General features: G+C 35.5%; 2 protein-coding genes across 2 annotated transcripts; both read right to left on the reverse strand.

Moving 5' to 3' along the window:
- Positions 1 to 925: 925 nt before the first annotated feature.
- On the reverse strand, positions 926 to 5,898 carry LOC135126052 (uncharacterized). Its single transcript, XM_064051842.1, has 5 exons — positions 5,844 to 5,898; positions 5,330 to 5,417; positions 5,082 to 5,267; positions 4,818 to 5,032; positions 926 to 1,515 (listed from the first exon to the last, which is right to left on the reverse strand). Exons 1-5 carry the CDS (start codon positions 5,896 to 5,898, stop codon positions 926 to 928), a joined length of 1,134 nt encoding a protein of 377 aa, XP_063907912.1.
- A 610-nt stretch (positions 5,899 to 6,508) lies between these two features.
- Positions 6,509 to 7,932, reverse strand: LOC135126053 (alpha-1,6-mannosyl-glycoprotein 2-beta-N-acetylglucosaminyltransferase-like). Its single transcript, XM_064051843.1, has 5 exons — positions 7,684 to 7,932; positions 7,404 to 7,636; positions 7,051 to 7,354; positions 6,801 to 7,003; positions 6,509 to 6,750 (listed from the first exon to the last, which is right to left on the reverse strand). Exons 1-5 carry the CDS (start codon positions 7,930 to 7,932, stop codon positions 6,561 to 6,563), a joined length of 1,179 nt encoding a protein of 392 aa, XP_063907913.1. The 3' UTR covers positions 6,509 to 6,560.
- Positions 7,933 to 18,178: the final 10,246 nt, after the last annotated feature.

Genomic DNA, 18,178 nt, shown 5'->3' on the forward strand with positions numbered 1-18,178 from the left:
ACTTTTTTCACATCCTAAATTCTATTAGTTTCCACACTCGCTGGACAGAAGAACATAATTAGCCCCGCCCACCCACCCGGCCTCCTTTTCGGTGATTGGTTTTATCCGCTCTGAGTGAGCGGAATGATCTTATACTGAACAGAAATAAAATTAGTCTTTAGAATGAGAAGAAGGGGTAGGCGAGTGGGGCTAATATTTGCTAAGATAAGACAGCTTTTGGCAAATGACATATCCTACAAGAAAATAGAGGGTGGGTGGGCGGGGCTAGTATTTGATAAGACAAGACTGATTTTGGCGCTTTTAACATTTTCGACCATTTTTCAACTATTTTCAAAAATTAGTTGAATACATTTTCTTCTAGATTTCAATATTCAGAAGTGATTTTCGGCTTACTTTTTTCACATCCTAGATTCTCGTAATTATTAGTTTCCATTCCCATTCCCACTCGAGAGAAGAACATAATTACCACTTCAAATATATCTTGTCGTGATTATTGCGTATATCCAGAAAAAGTGTAAATTTAAGCTCCGCCTACCCACCATCATATCAACTGTAATGATGTTATTCGTTGTGAGCACGGGGGCGGAGTTTAATAGCAAAATCCTTATTTGTCTGCTAGAACTTACTGTCTAAAACATGTTTTTAAGTGTGGTGTTGAAAGAAACCAAAAAAAAAGCAAAATAAAGCTCCACTCACCCATCCTGATCTCATTTGTGATGAATTTTTCACGAAAACATGTTTTAAGTATTAAAAAAATCATTACAATCGAGATGGGGTGGGTAGGCGGGGCTTATATTTTCTTTAGTTTCTTAATCTACGTAGCCATCTTTTCGCGACAATAACTTAAAACATGTTTAAAATGGTACATTTCTGTAGGGAAATATGCATTTTCCAATTAAATATTTGCTAAAGCATTTTTTATAACTTATTCCATGCGTAGACCCAACGACTTGGAAAACTCCTTCTGCGTCATATCCGTGAATTGCGTTATGCCGTACATGGCGGTACCTTGCTCGTACCGATTTAGCCGCCTTATGTGGTACAGATTGTCGCTGAAAACTTTAAACCTACACTTGCACTCTCTCTTACTATATTTCTTATTGTACTTAGCGATGAAATGGTTAAACAGCGCGAAATGAACCCTCGTGTCGTCGTTCCCGAGGAGTTCGGTATTTCTGGAGTACGCCAACAAAGCATCCGTTTCGTCATCTTCGCAAATGAAGTTGATGCGACGACTGTTAGGAATCCACAAAGCTTCGTAAATTTTGAAGTTGCAGATTCTCGGTTGTGCACCTTTTAAAGCACCACAAGTGCGTCTTTGACTCGTCAGTGTTTTCTTGCAATCCGTGAGTACGACTTTCGCTTTGATCTTGTAAATGTGTCCGGCGACGATTTGTTTAGTGACTGAAAGTACTTCGTGAACTTTGTACTTGTTGTCTTGGTACGACTCAGCCCCGTAGCTACGGGGGGGCAAGAGGGGGCTGAGCCCCCCCCTAGCAGTTTTGGTTGCCCCCCCTGGAAGACTTATACATTATAAATTTCAAATTAGTAATAAAATTTCAATATAATGCCGATTGCCGAAGCATATTAACTGGCCCCACCCGCCCCACCTTTATTTTCGTACAGGGTATATTATTTGGCAATATCACCCTACCGTTGATGTTGACCGTATAAAAAAATGAACATGTCACATTTTATTCCATAGCCTACTATGTACTTGAGAAAAGTCAAAAATATTATATGGATTTTCTAAAAATTGAGGTTTTACTGAAATGGACAAAAAATCGACAAAAAATTCTGAGATGTAGATCTCGATGAGCTTAATCAAAAAACATAAGGTCTTGATGGTCCCAGACCAAGATTTTTCAAAAATTCGCTTCCAAAGTCGACATTTCAAACTTTCTCAAAAATTACATTTCTTTTGGCGGCTCTGGAAAAATTGTACGAATTTTCGAAAAAATAAAACCAAAAAAAAAAACATTTGGAGATCGAAATCAATAAAAAGATCCCTTCTGCTAGTTTTCGAAAATGCGTGGGAAAAGTCAAATTTTTTTTATAGATTTTCAAAAATTGAGCTTTTGTTGAAATTGGCTGAAAATCTACAAAAAATTCTGAGATGTAGATCTCTACGAGTTTAGTCAAAAAACATAAGGTCTTACTGCTATTCGGTTTCCAAGTCGACTTTTTAAAATTTCTCAAAAATTATACTCCTATTTCTTTTGACGATTCTAGAAAAATTTTACAAATTTTCGATCAAATAAAACCAAAAACAACATCTGAAGATTGAAATAAATAAAAGAATGACTTTCAGTAATTTTTGGAAATGCTAAGAAAAGTCAAAATTTATTTAGTTTTCAAAAATTGAGCTTTTGTTAGAGTTGACAAAAAATTCTGAAATATAGATCTCGATGAGCTTAATCGAAAAACATGTTCATGCTCCCGGAGCAAAATTTATGAAATATTGGGTTCTACGTAAAATTTCTAAAAAATCTCAAAAGTGACTTAAAAAAAAGTTATTTCTTTATGCGATTGTGGAAAAATTCGACGAAATATCAAAAAAATAAAACCAAAAATAACATCTGTAGATCGAAATCAATAAAGAGATCCCTTTTGCTAATTTTCGAAGATGCTTGGGAAAAGTCAAAAAATGTATATGGATTTTCAAAAATTGAGCTTTTGTTGAAATTAACAAAAAATCAACAAAAAATTCCGAGATGTAGATCTCGATGAGCTTAATCCAAAAACATAAGGTCTTGATGGTCCCAGACCAAGATTTTCGAAAAATTCGGTTTCAAAGTCGACATTTCAAAATTTCTCAAAAATTACATTTCTTTTGGCGGCTTTGCAAAAATTGTACAAATTTTCGAGAAAATAAAACCAAAAACAACATTTGGAGATCAAAATCGATAAAGAGATCCCTTTTGCTAATTTTCGAAAACGGTTGGGAAAAGTCATAAACATTTTATAAATTTTCAAAAATTTAGCTTTTGTTGAAGCTGACTAAAAATCCACAAAAAAATCTGAAATGTTGATCTCGACGAGCTCAATCAAAAAACACAAGGTCTAGATGGTCCCAGATCAAGATTTTCGAAACATTCGGTTTCAAAGTTCAAAAATTACATTTCGTTTGGCGATTGCTGAAAAATTTTACGACTTTTCAACCAAATAAAACCAAAAACAACATCTGGAGATCGAAATCAATAAAGGAATCCCTTTTGGTAATCTCGAACGTGCTTGAAAAAAGTCAAAAATTTGATACAAGTTTTCAAAAATTGCCATATTTCTTCCGTCGATTCTGGAAAAATTGTAAGAATTTTCAAAAAAATTGAATCCAAAACGATTTTTGGAAATCGAGATGAACAAAGGAGTCTCTTTTGATAATTTTTGAAAATGCTTGGGAAAAGTCAAAAATTTTATATGGGTTTTCAAAAATTGAACTTTCGTAAAAGTTGACAAAAAATTCTGAAATATTGATTTGGACGAGCTTAAAAAAACATGACAGGTTCATGGTTCCGGATCAAAATTTTCGAAATACTAGGTTTCGAGCTCGAATTTTCAAAATTTCTCAAAAATTACCATATTTCTTTTGGCGATTGTGGAAAAATTGTACGCATTTTCGAAAAAACAACCCGAAACAACATCTGGAGATCGAAATCAATAAAGGAATCCCTTTTGGTAATTTCGAACGTGCTTGAAAAAAAGTCAAAAATTTGACACAGGTTCTCAAAAATTGCCATATTTCTCCCGTCGATTCTGGAAAAAAAGTTAGAATTTTCAAAAAAATTGAATCCAAAACGATTTCTGGAAATCGAGATGAACAAAGGAGTCTCTTTTGATAATTTTTAAAAATGCTTGGGAAAAGTCAAAAATTTTATATGGGTTTTCAAAAATTGAACTTTCGTAAAAGTTGACAAAAAATTCTGAAATATTGATTTCGACGAGCTTAAAAAAACATGACAGGTTCAAGGTTCCGGATCAAAATTTTCGAAATACTCGGTTTCGAGCTGGAATTTTCAAAATTTCTCAAAAATTACCGTATTTCTTTTGGCGATTATGGAAAAATTGTACGAATTTTCGAAAAAACAACCAAAAACAAGATCTGGAGATCGAAATCAATAAAGGAATCCCTTTTGGTAATTTCGAACGTGCTTGAAAAAAGTCAAAAATTTGATACAGGTTCTCAAAAATTGCCATTTTTCTTCCGTCGATTCTGCAAAAAATGTAAGAATTTTCAAAAAAATTGAATCCAAAACGATTTTTGGAAGAAATCGAGATGAACAAAGGAATTCTTTTGGTAATTTTCGAAAATGCTTGGGAAAAGTCAAAAATTTTATATGGGTTTCCAAAAATTGAGCTTTTGTTCAAGTTGACAAAAAATTCTGAAATACACATCTCGACGAGTTTAAAAAAACATGACGAGTTCATGGTTCCGTACCAAAATTTTCGAAATGTTTGGTTTCGAAGTCGGATTTTTAAAATATGTACTAAACATGCAAAAAAATAAACTCAAACAAATTGGATGTTACCTATATGATCACTACACAAATTTTTGGATGCAGTACAGCTGTTTGTGAATCTACATTCTCTGTTTTAACCAGCATTTTAACCAAGTACCGTACTAATTTTTTGGACTTCGACAGGTTTTTACGAAAATTTAGCGTGAAAAATCGACGTTTCCAATTATTTTAATGTTCTTTCAAATATAAAAACTCAGAAAAAATAAAGTAGTTATCTGAGTGTATTATTAAAATATAAATATTTACATGAAGCCCCCTCTGTCGACAAACTTGCCCCCCCTGAATAAGTTTTCTAGCTACGGGGCTGGTACGACTGAGCATCCAATTGACTCAAACCGTCTTCCAAGTACTCGTCGACCAGATCGTGATCCCCAGACGGTTCATATTCTTCACCGACTGCTTGTCTTTTGTTTCTAGCAGTTCTCGGTTCTGGTTTTTCGTTGTACGCATATGATTCGCTACCACACGTTATGTTGGTTAGGCGACCATCAAAAAGCGTCTCGAAAACGACAAAACTGCAAGTCTTGGGTTGAGCGTTTTTTAGTGTATCGCACGTTTCTATACGTCGCAGAGGTTTTTTTACAGTCCGACAAAATTATTTTTGCTTGGATGCCATAGATGAACCCAACAACGATTTGCGACGTGGCCGAGATAACTTCGTGGACTTTGTATTTGTTGTCGTGGTCTGATTGACCATCAATGTGACTTAAGCCACTTTCCAAATACTTTTTCACGTCTTCGTCGTCTTTACTAATCAGATTGTCGTCGTCAGTGTTGTTAAAAGCGGCGGCCGCAAAATCGACTAAATTTACCTACTGTCTTCAGAGGTGTCTGGTTCTTTTGGTTTGACTTGGATTTTTCCAGTCACAATTTCGGGTGTTGTGGGGTCATCTTCGAGAACTATGATTTAATGTCAACTTCGTTGCTCATTTCTGATTTTTTACCAAACCAGAGTTTTTATTAAAAAAATTCTTTTGTCTTCTTTAAATTTCTGTCCTTGGTGTTACAACTTATCTTGTATTTCCTCACTTGTGTTATGGTCAACAACCGTTTCTGAAAAAACCATCACATTTACTGTCACTTCGCTTTGTTCTTGGATGATTTAATCGTTCCGCGGAGTAGTTAAGCACCTCGCCTCAAACCTCCCATTTACCACAACAGTTACTACTATAACCATCATTTTTTGTCGTAGTACAAATACGAGTGTAGATCGCCAACGCCACCCAGCAATCCCAGCCACTAATTAAAACCCATTCAGTAATACCAGCCTTACATAATCCACCTCATCACAGCCGACATTTCGACAATTAATTGCTCCTTAATAACCCAGTGGCGTGCCGTCCCTCGTTTCACGTCTTCCTAACGAGCCGCCCACCGCCATTTACCACCTAGTACCATCACTGGTATCAATTTGTGCTCTCGACCCCCGACAATGTCAGTAGTAAGATTCTCCGCACGAAATTCCTCGTTAATAGCGCCACCTCCATTGAGCAACGGTACCACCCATGGTCCAACCACCACCCACGGCGTGCGTGACTCGTGAAAATCCCTTCATTAAAATGCAGTCGGTCAGCGCGAGTATTCGCCTGGCCGACTGCAAGATGTTTAGCTGGCGATGACAATGGATGTCAACCTCGTTGACAGGTCTTAAGGGTGTGTTTACACGACCCGAGGCCGTTGCATTGGGCATTAAACGCTCCCATTGTTGGAGGTGTCAGTTTGGCTAGAGAATTAAGACGTGTGCAGGTCCGTTGGAAAAGTCACAATTAATTCAATTATGGTATCTCTGGATTGCGGGACCACCCGCTGGAAAATCTTGGCCAATTTTAGACTTGAAAGCGTGGAATTTAGGCGGGATGGGTTATTAGGTGCAGTTGGGAGGCGGTAATGACGGGGTTTTGTGTGGAGCGAATGACAGGTGTCGGAGGTGACGATGACAACTGCTGTGTCATTACTTGCGGGTTCAGAATGTGCGAATAATAAGACTTGGATAAAAATTGTTAGTTTTATAATTTTTAAAAATAAAAAACTGAGTACGTAATTTCACATTTTCATGCATAATTCGTGGTCTCTAGGGTCCCCCCAACCCCCATTCGGTCGACTTCTATCAACAATTTCTTGGTTGTTGTCAAACGTAACGTAGAACGAGTCTGGAAATAAATTCGTCTGGCGGTTTTTAAAATCCTGGATTAGTTCCGTCGGATCACAGATTTCACCATCAGAGTGCGTCCCACTGAAAAATGGTCTTCACAATCCACCACAAATATATAACAATTAATTTACCATGACCCTACATGGTACACCCTGGACGCCACCATCACCATCGAACTCGTTTCCCCAGGAACATTTCGAAACACGTTCTTCAACGACCAGTCCCAATTATAGTCATCGAACTGGCAGAAATCTTCCCGATATTTGGAAACCTCGTTCCAAATAGTTCGATTAAAAGCCAAACCCGAATTCTCAACAGTGTTTTGAATACCAACCTGAAACTTTTAGTTATTTTCGGGAACTTAAAACCCCTGTGTGTTACCCAGTCAGAATATAACCCAAAGTTGACTCTATTGCGTACACCCAGTGACAAAAACCAACAGTTGGGACAATAATACCTACAAGTTTTTCTCATCAAGCTCAAACAGTGAATAAAATCAGGCGCCAAGTAATGATCCTCCTCGACAAACAAAACCAAACCCGTGTAATCGTTGAGGATTTTCACTTCTTTGAAAACAAAGTTGGCTTTCCACCACCAGTGGTGCTTGATTTGTGCCACGGAGGCGTTCCTGAACTTCCCGTAAGTGTCCCGGAAGTCGAAATTTGGGCACTCGGGCACCAGTTTTCTAAAAATCTGTCTTCATAAAAATATCCAGGTTGAATATTTTTGCTTACTCGTCTTCGGTCACACAGTCGTTGACGTCGGGTCCTGGAAAGTCCTCCGGGTGAGTTTGGAGTGAAAATGGGTAAAAAATTTGTAAAACTTTGGCAAATTTGACGCTTTGAACGATGTGGGTGATGTTTGGGTCAACCCAGTCGTGCGAAAAAATTAAAAGAGTTTTGTTAATTGAGGGGGTGTTTTCGAGACTGTTGATCAGTTGTTGTAAGTATAGTGGACGCCTGTGAACCTAAATTTAAAAAAATAATATTTATAACGTACTTTGTTTAGTCGTACTTGCACAACAACAACCAACTCAATCGTATCTCCGTACAAATTTTCATTGTAGATTCGTTGTTCACTATTCGCTTTCGCAATCAGTTCTTCCACATTTTCCGGAATGTACAACCCTGTGGTCGTTTCAACTTCCACAACACTGTAGTTCCGATGATTATCATCATCACTTGATGAAATTCTGAAGACTATCACAACCACCACGGACAGATAAAGCGCAAGGACCACCACAACCACACGTTTTAAAGTCATCGTGGATTTAGATAGAACCGCGTTTTATCAAATCTTATCGCAAAAAAATAATAATCGTAAATACTTTATGGTGGGTTTGAAATGAAAAATTCTAAAGAGCGTCTACGCCACTGGAGGCCGTGCCGAAGAGGAGATAAGAGCCGAGGGGCCGACAACCCTCACACAAGGGGTCATACGTGACCTAACAAAAGCGAGTCGCCAACGCCACTGATTTAATGATCTCTTGTTTTAATTGCTGACAAATTGCCAATTGTCGTTGTTCCTCCTTTCATAATAATTTTTCCATTTTGCTTTTGCCGCAATTTACGTACTGCGACGGGATCGATAGGGAGAGAAAAAGGGAATTTTTACGGGACGGATTTGTCGTTTATTGAGGAGATTAAGGTGCGATAACGAGTCAATGTCAGTTATTAGTTGTCACGGAGTAGAGAATTCGAATTTCTGTGCACAGTTTCTCCAAACAAAAGATTTCCAGGAAAGTGGGTACACAAGAAGAGTCACGGTGGCTGGGGTGCTCGAGACCGCGCTCTGCATGGGGAGTAATTGTCTGGTGGTTGTGACAATAAACAAATTCGTCGTGATGGGAAGTTTGTTAATATAATATTCATTGGTTCCACCCCTGCATCTCAAGGCGACAGCGTACGACAACGATCAAGTAAAGGGGTGCATTTGAATGCGCCCTCACAACACCCCTGACAGACGTGCCAATACGCTTCCGACGGGTTCCTATTACCGAACATTGATTTTTTCTACGGTTATGTGGGAATGATGAAATTTAAAATCAAATTTTGCACTTATTCTAAAGTTGTATACTGTTCTTTGAGGACTATCCTCAAAACTATTTTTAATCACCCAGTATACTTCATTTGACGTGATGAAGCAAACGCTCCTTCTAATTGACTCAAACCTACTCACTCATCCGCACTTCTTTCAGTTCTTTCTGTTATTATTATTAACAAATCCACCTGCAGCCCCGTAGCTAGAAAACTTATTCAGGGGGGGCAAGTTTGTCGACAGAGGGGGCTTCATGTAAATATTTATATTTTAATAATACACTCAGATAACTACTTTATTTTGTCTGAGTTTTTATATTTGAAAGAACATTAAAATAATTGGAAACGTCGATTTTTCACGCTAAATTTTCGTAAAAACCTGTCGAAGTCCAAAAAATTAGTACGGTACTTGGTTAAAATGCTGGTTAAAACAGAGAATGTAGATTCACAAACAGCTGTACTGCATCCAAAAATTTGTGTAGTGATCATATAGGTAACATCCAATTTGTTTGAGTTTATTTTTTTGCATGTTTAGTACATATTTTAAAAATCCGACTTCGAAACCAAATATTTCGAAAATTTTGGTACGGAACCATGAACTCGTCATGTTTTTTTAAACTCGTCGAGATGTGTATTTCAGAATTTTTTGTCAACTTTAACAAAAGCTCAATTTTTGGAAACCCATATAAAATTTTTGACTTTTCCCAAGCATTTTCGAAAATTACCAAAAGAATTCCTTTGTTCATCTCGATTTCTTCCAAAAATCGTTTTGGATTCAATTTTTTTGAAAATTCTTACATTTTTTGCAAAATCGACGGAAGAAAAATGGCAATTTTTGAGAACCTGTATCAAATTTTGACTTTTTTCAAGCACGTTCGAAATTACCAAAAGGGATTCCTTTATTGATTTCGATCTCCAGATCTTGTTTTTGGTTGTTTTTTCGAAAATTCGTACAATTTTTCCATAATCGCCAAAAGAAATATGGTAATTTTTGAGAAATTTTGAAAATTCCAGCTCGAAACCGAGTATTTCGAAAATTTTGATCCGGAACCTTGAACCTGTCATGTTTTTTTAAGCTCGTCGAAATCTATATTTCAGAATTTTTTGTCAACTTTTGCGAAAGTTCAATTTTTGAAAACCCATATAAAATTTTTAGCTTTTCCCAAGCATTTTCGAAAATTACCAAAAGAGATTCCTTTGTTCATCTCGATTTCCAGAAATCGTTTTGGATTCAATTTTTTTGAAAATTCTAACTTTTTTTCCAGAATCGACGGGAGAAATATGGCAATTTTTGAGAACCTGTGTCAAATTTTTGACTTTTTTTCAAGCACGTTCGAGATTACCAAAAGGGATTCCTTTATTGATTTCGATCTCCAGATCTTGTTTTTGGTTGTTTTTTCGAAAATTCGTACAATTTTTCCATAATCGCCAAAAGAAATATGGTAATTTTTGAGAAATTTTGAAAATTCGAGCTCGAAACCGAGTATTTCGAAAATTTTGATCCGGAACCTTGAACCTGTCATGTTTTTTTAAGCTCGTCGAAATCTATATTTCAGAATTTTTTGTCAACTTTTACGAAAGTTCAATTTTTGAAAACCCATATAAAATTTTTAGCTTTTCCCAAGCATTTTCGAAAATTACCAAAAGAGATTCCTTTGTTCATCTCGATTTCCAGAAATCGTTTTGGATACAATTTTTTTGAAAATTCTAACTTTTTTTCCAGAATCGACGGGAGAAATATGGCAATTTTTGAGAACCTGTGTCAAATTTTTGACTTTTTTCAAGCACGTTCGAAATTACCAAAAGGGATTCCTTTATTGATTTCGATCTCCAGATCTTGTTTTTGGTTGTTTTTTCGAAAATTCGTACAATTTTTCCATAATCGCCAAAAGAAATATGGTAATTTTTGAGAAATTTTGAAAATTCCAGCTCGAAACCGAGTATTTCGAAAATTTTGATCCGGAACCTTGAACCTGTCATGTTTTTTTAAGCTCGTCGAAATCTATATTTCAGAATTTTTTGTCAACTTTTACGAAAGTTCAATTTTTGAAAACCCATATAAAATTTTTAGCTTTTCCCAAGCATTTTCGAAAATTACCAAAAGAGATTCCTTTGTTCATCTCGATTACCAGAAATCGTTTTGGATTCAATTTTTTTGAAAATTCTTACAATTTTTCCAGAATCGACGGAAGAAATATGGCAATTTTTGAAAACCTGTGTCAAATTTTTGACTTTTTTTCAAGCACGTTCGAGATTAGCAAAAGGGATTCCTTTATTGATTTCGATCTCCAGATCTTGTTTTTGGTTGTTTTTTCGAAAACGCGTACAATTTTTCCATAATCGCCAAAAGAAATATGGTAATTTTTGAGAAATTTTGAAAATTCCAGCTCGAAACCGAGTATTTCGAAAATTTTGATCCGGAACCTTGAACCTGTCATGTTTTTTTAAGCTCGTCGAAATCTATATTTCAGAATTTTTTGTCAACTTTTACGAAAGTTCAATTTTTGAAAACCCATATAAAATTTTTGGCTTTTCCCAAGCATTTTCGAAAATTACCAAAAGAGATTCCTTTGTTCATCTCGATTACCAGAAATCGTTTTGGATTCAATTTTTTTGAAAATTCTAACTTTTTTTCCAGAATCGACGGGAGAAATATGGCAATTTTTGAGAACCTGTGTCAAATTTTTGACTTTTTTTCGAGCACGTTCGAGATTACCAAAAGGGATTCCTTTATTGATTTCGATCTCCAGATGTTGTTTTTGTTTGTTTTTTCGAAAATGCGTACAATTTTTTCACAATCGCCAAAATAAATATGGTAATTTTTGAGAAATTTTGAAAATTCGAGCTCGAAACCGAGTATTTCGAAAATTTTGATCCGGAACCATGAACCTGTCATGTTTTTTTAAGCTCGTCCAAATCAATATTTCAGAATTTTTTGTCAACTTTTACGAAAGTTCAATTTTTGAAAACCCATATAAAATTTTTGACTTTTCCCAAGCATTTTCAAAAATTATCAAAAGAGACTCCTTTGTTCATCTCGATTTCCAAAAATCGTTTTGGATTCAATTTTTTTGAAAATTCTTACAATTTTTCCAGAATCGACGGAAGAAATATGGCAATTTTTGAAAACCTGTATCAAATTTTTGACTTTTTTCAAGCACGTTCGAGATTACCAAAAGGGATTCATTTATTGATTTCGATCTCCAGATGTTGTTTTTGGTTTTATTTGGTTGAAAAGTCGTAAAATTTTTCAGCAATCGCCAAACGAAATGTAATTTTTGAATTTTGAAACCGAATGTTTCGAAAATCTTGATCTGGGACCATCTAGACCTTGTGTTTTTTGATTGAGCTCGTCGAGATCAACATTTCAGATTTTTTTGTGGATTTTTAGTCAACTTCAACAAAAGCTAAATTTTTGAAAATTTATAAAATGTTTATGACTTTTCCCAACCGTTTTCGAAAATTAGCAAAAGGGATCTCTTTATCGATTTCGATCTCCAAATGTTGTTTTTGGTTTTATTTTCTCGAAAATTTGTACAATTTTTGCAAAGCCGCCAAAAGAAATGTAATTTTTAAGAAATTTTGAAATGTCGACTTTGAAACCGAATTTTTCGAAAATCTTGGTCTGGGACCATCAAGACCTTATGTTTTTGGATTAAGCTCATCGAGATCTACATCTCGGAATTTTTTGTTAATTTTTTGTTAATTTCAACAAAAGCTCAATTTTTGAAAATCCATATACATTTTTTGACTTTTCCCAAGCATCTTCGAAAATTAGCAAAAGGGATCTCTTTATTGATTTCGATCTACAGATGTTATTTTTGGTTTTATTTTTTTGATATTTCTTCGAATTTTTCCACAATCGCATAAAGAAATAACTTTTTTTTAAGTCACTTTTGAGATTTTTTAGAAATTTTAGGTAGAACCCAATATTTCGTAAATTTTGCTCCGGGAGCATGAACATGTTTTTCGATTAAGCTCATCGAGATCTATATTTCAGAATTTTTTGTCAACTCTAACAAAAGCTCAATTTTTGAAAACTAAATAAATTTTGACTTTTCTTAGCATTTCCAAAAATTACCGAAAGTCATTCTTTTATTTATTTCAATCTTCAGATGTTGTTTTTGGTTTTATTTGATCGAAAATTTGTAAAATTTTTCTAGAATCGTCAAAAGAAATAGGAGTATAATTTTTGAGAAATTTTAAAAAGTCGACTTGGAAACCGAATAGCAGCAAGACCTTATGTTTTTTGACTAAACTCGTCGAGATCTACATCTCAGAATTTTTTGTAGATTTTCAGCCAATTTAAACAAAAGCTCAATTTTTGAGAATCTATAAAAAAAATTTGACTTTTCCCACGCATTTTCGAAAACTAGCAGAAGGGATCTTTTTATTGATTTCGATCTCCAAATGTTTTTTTTTTGGTTTTATTTTTTCGAAAATTCGTACAATTTTTCCAGAGCCGCCAAAAGAAATGTAATTTTTGAGAAAGTTTGAAATGTCGACTTTGGAAGCGAATTTTTGAAAAATCTTGGTCTGGGACCATCAAGACCTTATGTTTTTTGATTAAGCTCATCGAGATCTACATCTCAGAATTTTTTGTCGATTTTTTGTCCATTTCAATAAAACCTCAATTTTTAGAAAATCCATATAATATTTTTTGACTTTTCCCAAGCATCTTCGAAAATTAGCAAAAGGGATCTCTTTATTGATTTCGATCTACAGATGTTATTTTTGGTTTTATTTTTTTGATATTTCGTCGAATTTTTCCACAATCGCATAAAGAAATAACTTTTTTTTAAGTCACTTTTGAGATTTTTTAGAAATTTTAGGTAGAACCCAATATTTCGTAAATTTTGCTCCGGGAGCATGAACATGTTTTTCGATTAAGCTCATGGAGATCTATATTTCAGAATTTTTTGTCAACTCTAACAAAAGCTCAATTTTTGAAAACGAAATAAATTTTGACTTTTCTTAGCATTTCCAAAAATTACCGAAAGTCATTCTTTTATTTATTTCAATCTTCAGATGTTGTTTTTGGTTTTATTTGATCGAAAATTTGTAAAATTTTTCTAGAATCGTCAAAAGAAATAGGAGTATAATTTTTGAGAAATTTTAAAAAGTCGACTTGGAAACCGAATAGCAGCAAGACCTTATGTTTTTTGACTAAACTCGTCGAGATCTACATCTCAGAATTTTTTGTAGATTTTCAGCCAATTTAAACAAAAGCTCAATTTTTGAGAATCTATAAAAAAAAATTGACTTTTCCCACTCATTTTCGAAAACTAGCAGAAGGGATCTTTTTATTGATTTCGATCTCTAAATGTTTTTTTTTGGTTTTATTTTTTCGAAAATTCGTACAATTTTTCCAGAGCCGCCAAAAGAAATGTAATTTTTGAGAAAGTTTGAAATGTCGACTTTGGAAGCGAATTTTTGAAAAATCTTGGTCTGGGACCATCAAGACCTTATGTTTTTTGATTAAGCTCATCGAGATCTACATCTCAGAATTTTTTGTCGATTTTTTGTCCATTTCAATAAAACCTCAATTTTTAGAAAATCCATATAATATTTTTGACTTTTCTCAAGTACATAGTAGGCTATGGAATAAAATGTGACATGTTCATTTTTTTATACGGTCAACATCAATGATAGGGTGATATTGCCAAATAATATACCCTGTACGAAAATAAAGGTGGGGCGGGTGGGGCCAGTTAATATGCTTCGGCAATCGGCATTATATTGAAATTTTATTACTAATTTGAAATTTATAATGTATAAGTCTTCCAGGGGGGGCAACCAAAACTGCTAGGGGGGGGCTCAGCCCCCTCTTGCCCCCCCGTAGCTACGGGGCTGTCCACCTGTCGTCGTTTCAACATCTCCATTTCCCACAGCTCGGACATCAAATTCTAACAGTACTCGATCCTCGGTTCTGCAAAGCCTCCACTATCAATCATCGCGAAATTGCGTCTATTTAACAGCCTCCCAAAGACAAACGATCGTTTAATCGCCGCCACGCTCCACCGCATGACGTAACTCTTCTCTTCGTCCATTTATCCCATGACGGGCCGTCAGCCCAAGACAATGCCCGATCGCGTCTTCACCTCCGGCGCCAACCGTCCCATGCATCGCTAATTGGTACAGAACAGCGTCCCATTCACGCCGTAACCGCCTCGTCATCGTGTGAGCGTCCTAAGACAAAACCCCGATTGTACTAGGGCCCGAAAGTATCCGCTGTTGGCGACACTGTGTCGGATGTGTATTGATAGCTCCATAAAATTGTGTCCGGCTCTGGGCCTGACACGCCTGATTTATAAAGATACGAGCGGCGGCAAAAACACGCCGCCCCCGACCCGCGCTAATTGCGGCCGCAGACGCAGAATTACAATAACTTAGTCACATGCATGGGATTCGTTGGTGTCTTGTGTTGGTCCGGAGAGATCCCGAAGAAACGCGCCACCGCCCACCACGCCGCCCCCAAAAATGCCAGCGCTAATTGTAATTAAAGTCGGAGGTCACATGACGAACGGATGGAATGTAATAATGCAGTGTAGCCGATGGAGGGTGGCGGCGTTCGCTGCGCCACTTGACCTAAGCTCCTGATGGTTACTTGGCAACAATTAATCACATCGTATCGTTAGCGTCGGCTTACATAGACGGCGGGATTTTATTGTCGCGAGCCGGGGGCGGCATTAAAACAATCCCGGATTTCGCAGGTTCAGCGGATTCGGCCCCCGATAATCCTCTCACTATTGAACTTACCTGTTTACGCGCTCAATTTGGTAATAAGGGGGTTGAGTCACTGGATTTGGAGGAGGGTGGTGGCAGCATTGATTGCTGTTTACCGACGGATAAATCCATCCAGCTAAATGAACACACGAAAACTGTGTGCGAATTTTGTTAATTATTAGTGGAAAATTCGCCCCCTTGAGAAAGTCCCGAAGTCATCACGAGCGGGTACCCCCGAACAATCGGCCCGTCTCCGAGTGCATGGGAATGCGTTTGTCCCAGGTCGCTGCGTCGTGTGGGAGCGCGGACCACCGCGGGCGGCGGCGGCCCCCCAGCCGCCGCCGCGGGGCGGCTTTATCCGTGCTCATCCCGGAATTCGCGATAAATTTGGTTTTTTCGTCGGGCGGGGAGAGTCTAGAGAGACTGGAGCTGGGGGCTCGCTCAAGTGGCCGCTCTCCTTGCTACCTACGGCTACATGCAACTCGAGTGGGCATTGTACCAGAGGCCCTTCGCGTACTTCACGCTCGCATTGTCTGCACCCGAACACTAGACGCTCTAAAAAATAACGCGCACTTATCATCATAAAAGCCCTAATGCACTATTTATTCGGATATTGTGCGGCCCTAATGGCTGTCACCTGGTTCGAGGGGCTGCCGGGGGCGACGGGTGAAAAAGTGTAACGGCGGCGATGGCGGCGAAGGTCAGAGAAGACGCAAGTCTTGAGTTCAACCAGTTCTGGGAGTTTTAAACTAAATGTTCCAGACGGTTACGCCGACGAAGTTACTGGTAAAAAGAGAGCGGGTTTGCCATATTTCGCATTATTGGCAACCAGATGATGTACATAACAATTACATAGTATATAGTGTTCTTTTTAAAACAGGCTATTTCCAAAATTTTGACGAAAAATAAAATACCAGGGATTCCTTGATCCCATGCTTTCAATTTTTTTCAAAAAGAACACACCGAAAGTCCCCAAAATTCTTGCATTTTTTTCTAAAACAAAATACCAGTGACCCCCAAGAATTTTTTTATTAATCTAAAACAAACCACAAAAAATTTTCAAAATTTTATCGATTTCTTTTAGAAATAAGACAACAAAGATGCTTTCAAATTCCTTCCAGTTCGGAACATCAGAAGCCATAAACATTCATTCGAATTATTTCTCAAACAAAACACCAAGTGCTCTCAAGATTTTACTTTAATTCTTTTTAAATCACAACATTCTTTCAAAAATAAGACACCAGAGTTCCCCAAAATTCTTGGAAGTTCTTTCAAAAATAAGGCACGGTTTTTTTTTAATTTTCAGAATTTCAGAAGATTTGTCGTTTTATTCTGAAATAATTTCAAAGAATCTCAAGAGCTCTTGATGTTTTATTTCTGAAATCACTTACAAATGTCAGGAGTCCTGCTGTTTAATTTCTTAAAGAATTTTAAGAAATCCCGGTCGTTTTATTTTAAAATAATTAATTAAAGTTCGTTTGTTTTTCCCTTCCAAAAATTTGATGACGTCATCTCAAAAATTTGTAAAGTAAATCAGACTTAAAATTTAGAGGGTGATGCTCCTTTGTTAATTTCTAATTTGTAGTTTAAAATTTATCTGTATTTTTAACAATACATACATACAAGAGGATTATTAAAAAATAATAAAAATATAGTTAAATCAACGAAAAGACTTTTTGGAAATTTGACAAGATAAGAACATTGATTTAGTTATTATAGAACAACGATGCAGATTTATTTATTTATTCTTCCCCTCTAAAACTTATTAAATTTTTTCCCAGATTTTCCAATTTTTTAATTTTTCAGTTTTTTAAATTTGCAAATTTTGGATTTTCAGTTATCCAATTTTCGAATTTGTAAATTTTATAATATTTCGATTTTTATATTTCTTAATTTTTATCATTTTTCAAGTTCTTGATTTTTCTTTTTCATTTTCCCGTTTTTTTAATTTTCATTTCCTCGATTTTATATCACAATTTTTCGTTTATTCAATTTTTTAAATTTGCAGTCTTCGATTTGTCAATTCAATTCCTAGATTTTCCATTTTTTTAATTTTTCAATTTTGGAATTTTTGGATTTCCATTTTCACTTATTTTCCAATTTCTTTTTAATTTCCAATACTTATTGCGATTTTATAATAGATGTTCTCTTTTTATTCGATTTTAATTTATCAATTTTCCAATTTCTCGCCTTCCATATTTTTCATTTTCCGATTTTTAATTTCTCAATTTTTAATCTTCGCTTTTTCAATTCCTCGATTTTTCAATTTTGCAATTTTTAGATTTCCAGTTATCCAATTTTCCGTTTTCCTCATTTTAAATATTTCGATTTTTCCATTTTTCAAGTTCTTGATTTTTATTTTTCATTTTCCCAATTTTTAAATTTTTCCTTTCTCGATTTTATATCACAATTTTTCGTTTATTCAATTTTCCAAATTTTCAATCTGCGGTTTTTCAATTCCTTGATTTTTCACTTTTTTTATTTTTCAATTTTGCAATTTTAGGATTTTCAGTTATCCAATTTTCGAATTTCTAAATATTATAATATTTCAATTTTTATCATTTTTCCGATTTTTCAATTTTTCAAGTTCTTGATTTTTCTTTTTCATTTTTCCGTTTTTTTAAGTTTCATTTTCTCGATTTTATATCACAATTTTTCGTTTATTCAATTTTTTAAAATTGCAGTCTTCGATTTGTCAATTCAATTCTTAGATTTTTCATTTTTTTAATTTTTCAATTTTGAAATTT

The sequence above is a fragment of the Zophobas morio genome, unplaced genomic scaffold (assembly GCF_036711695.1).
Source record: "Zophobas morio isolate AGI-343-1 ecotype UQ-CSIRO unplaced genomic scaffold, CSIRO_AGI_Zmor_V1 ptg000010l, whole genome shotgun sequence".
Taxonomy (NCBI): Eukaryota; Metazoa; Arthropoda; class Insecta; order Coleoptera; family Tenebrionidae; genus Zophobas; species Zophobas morio.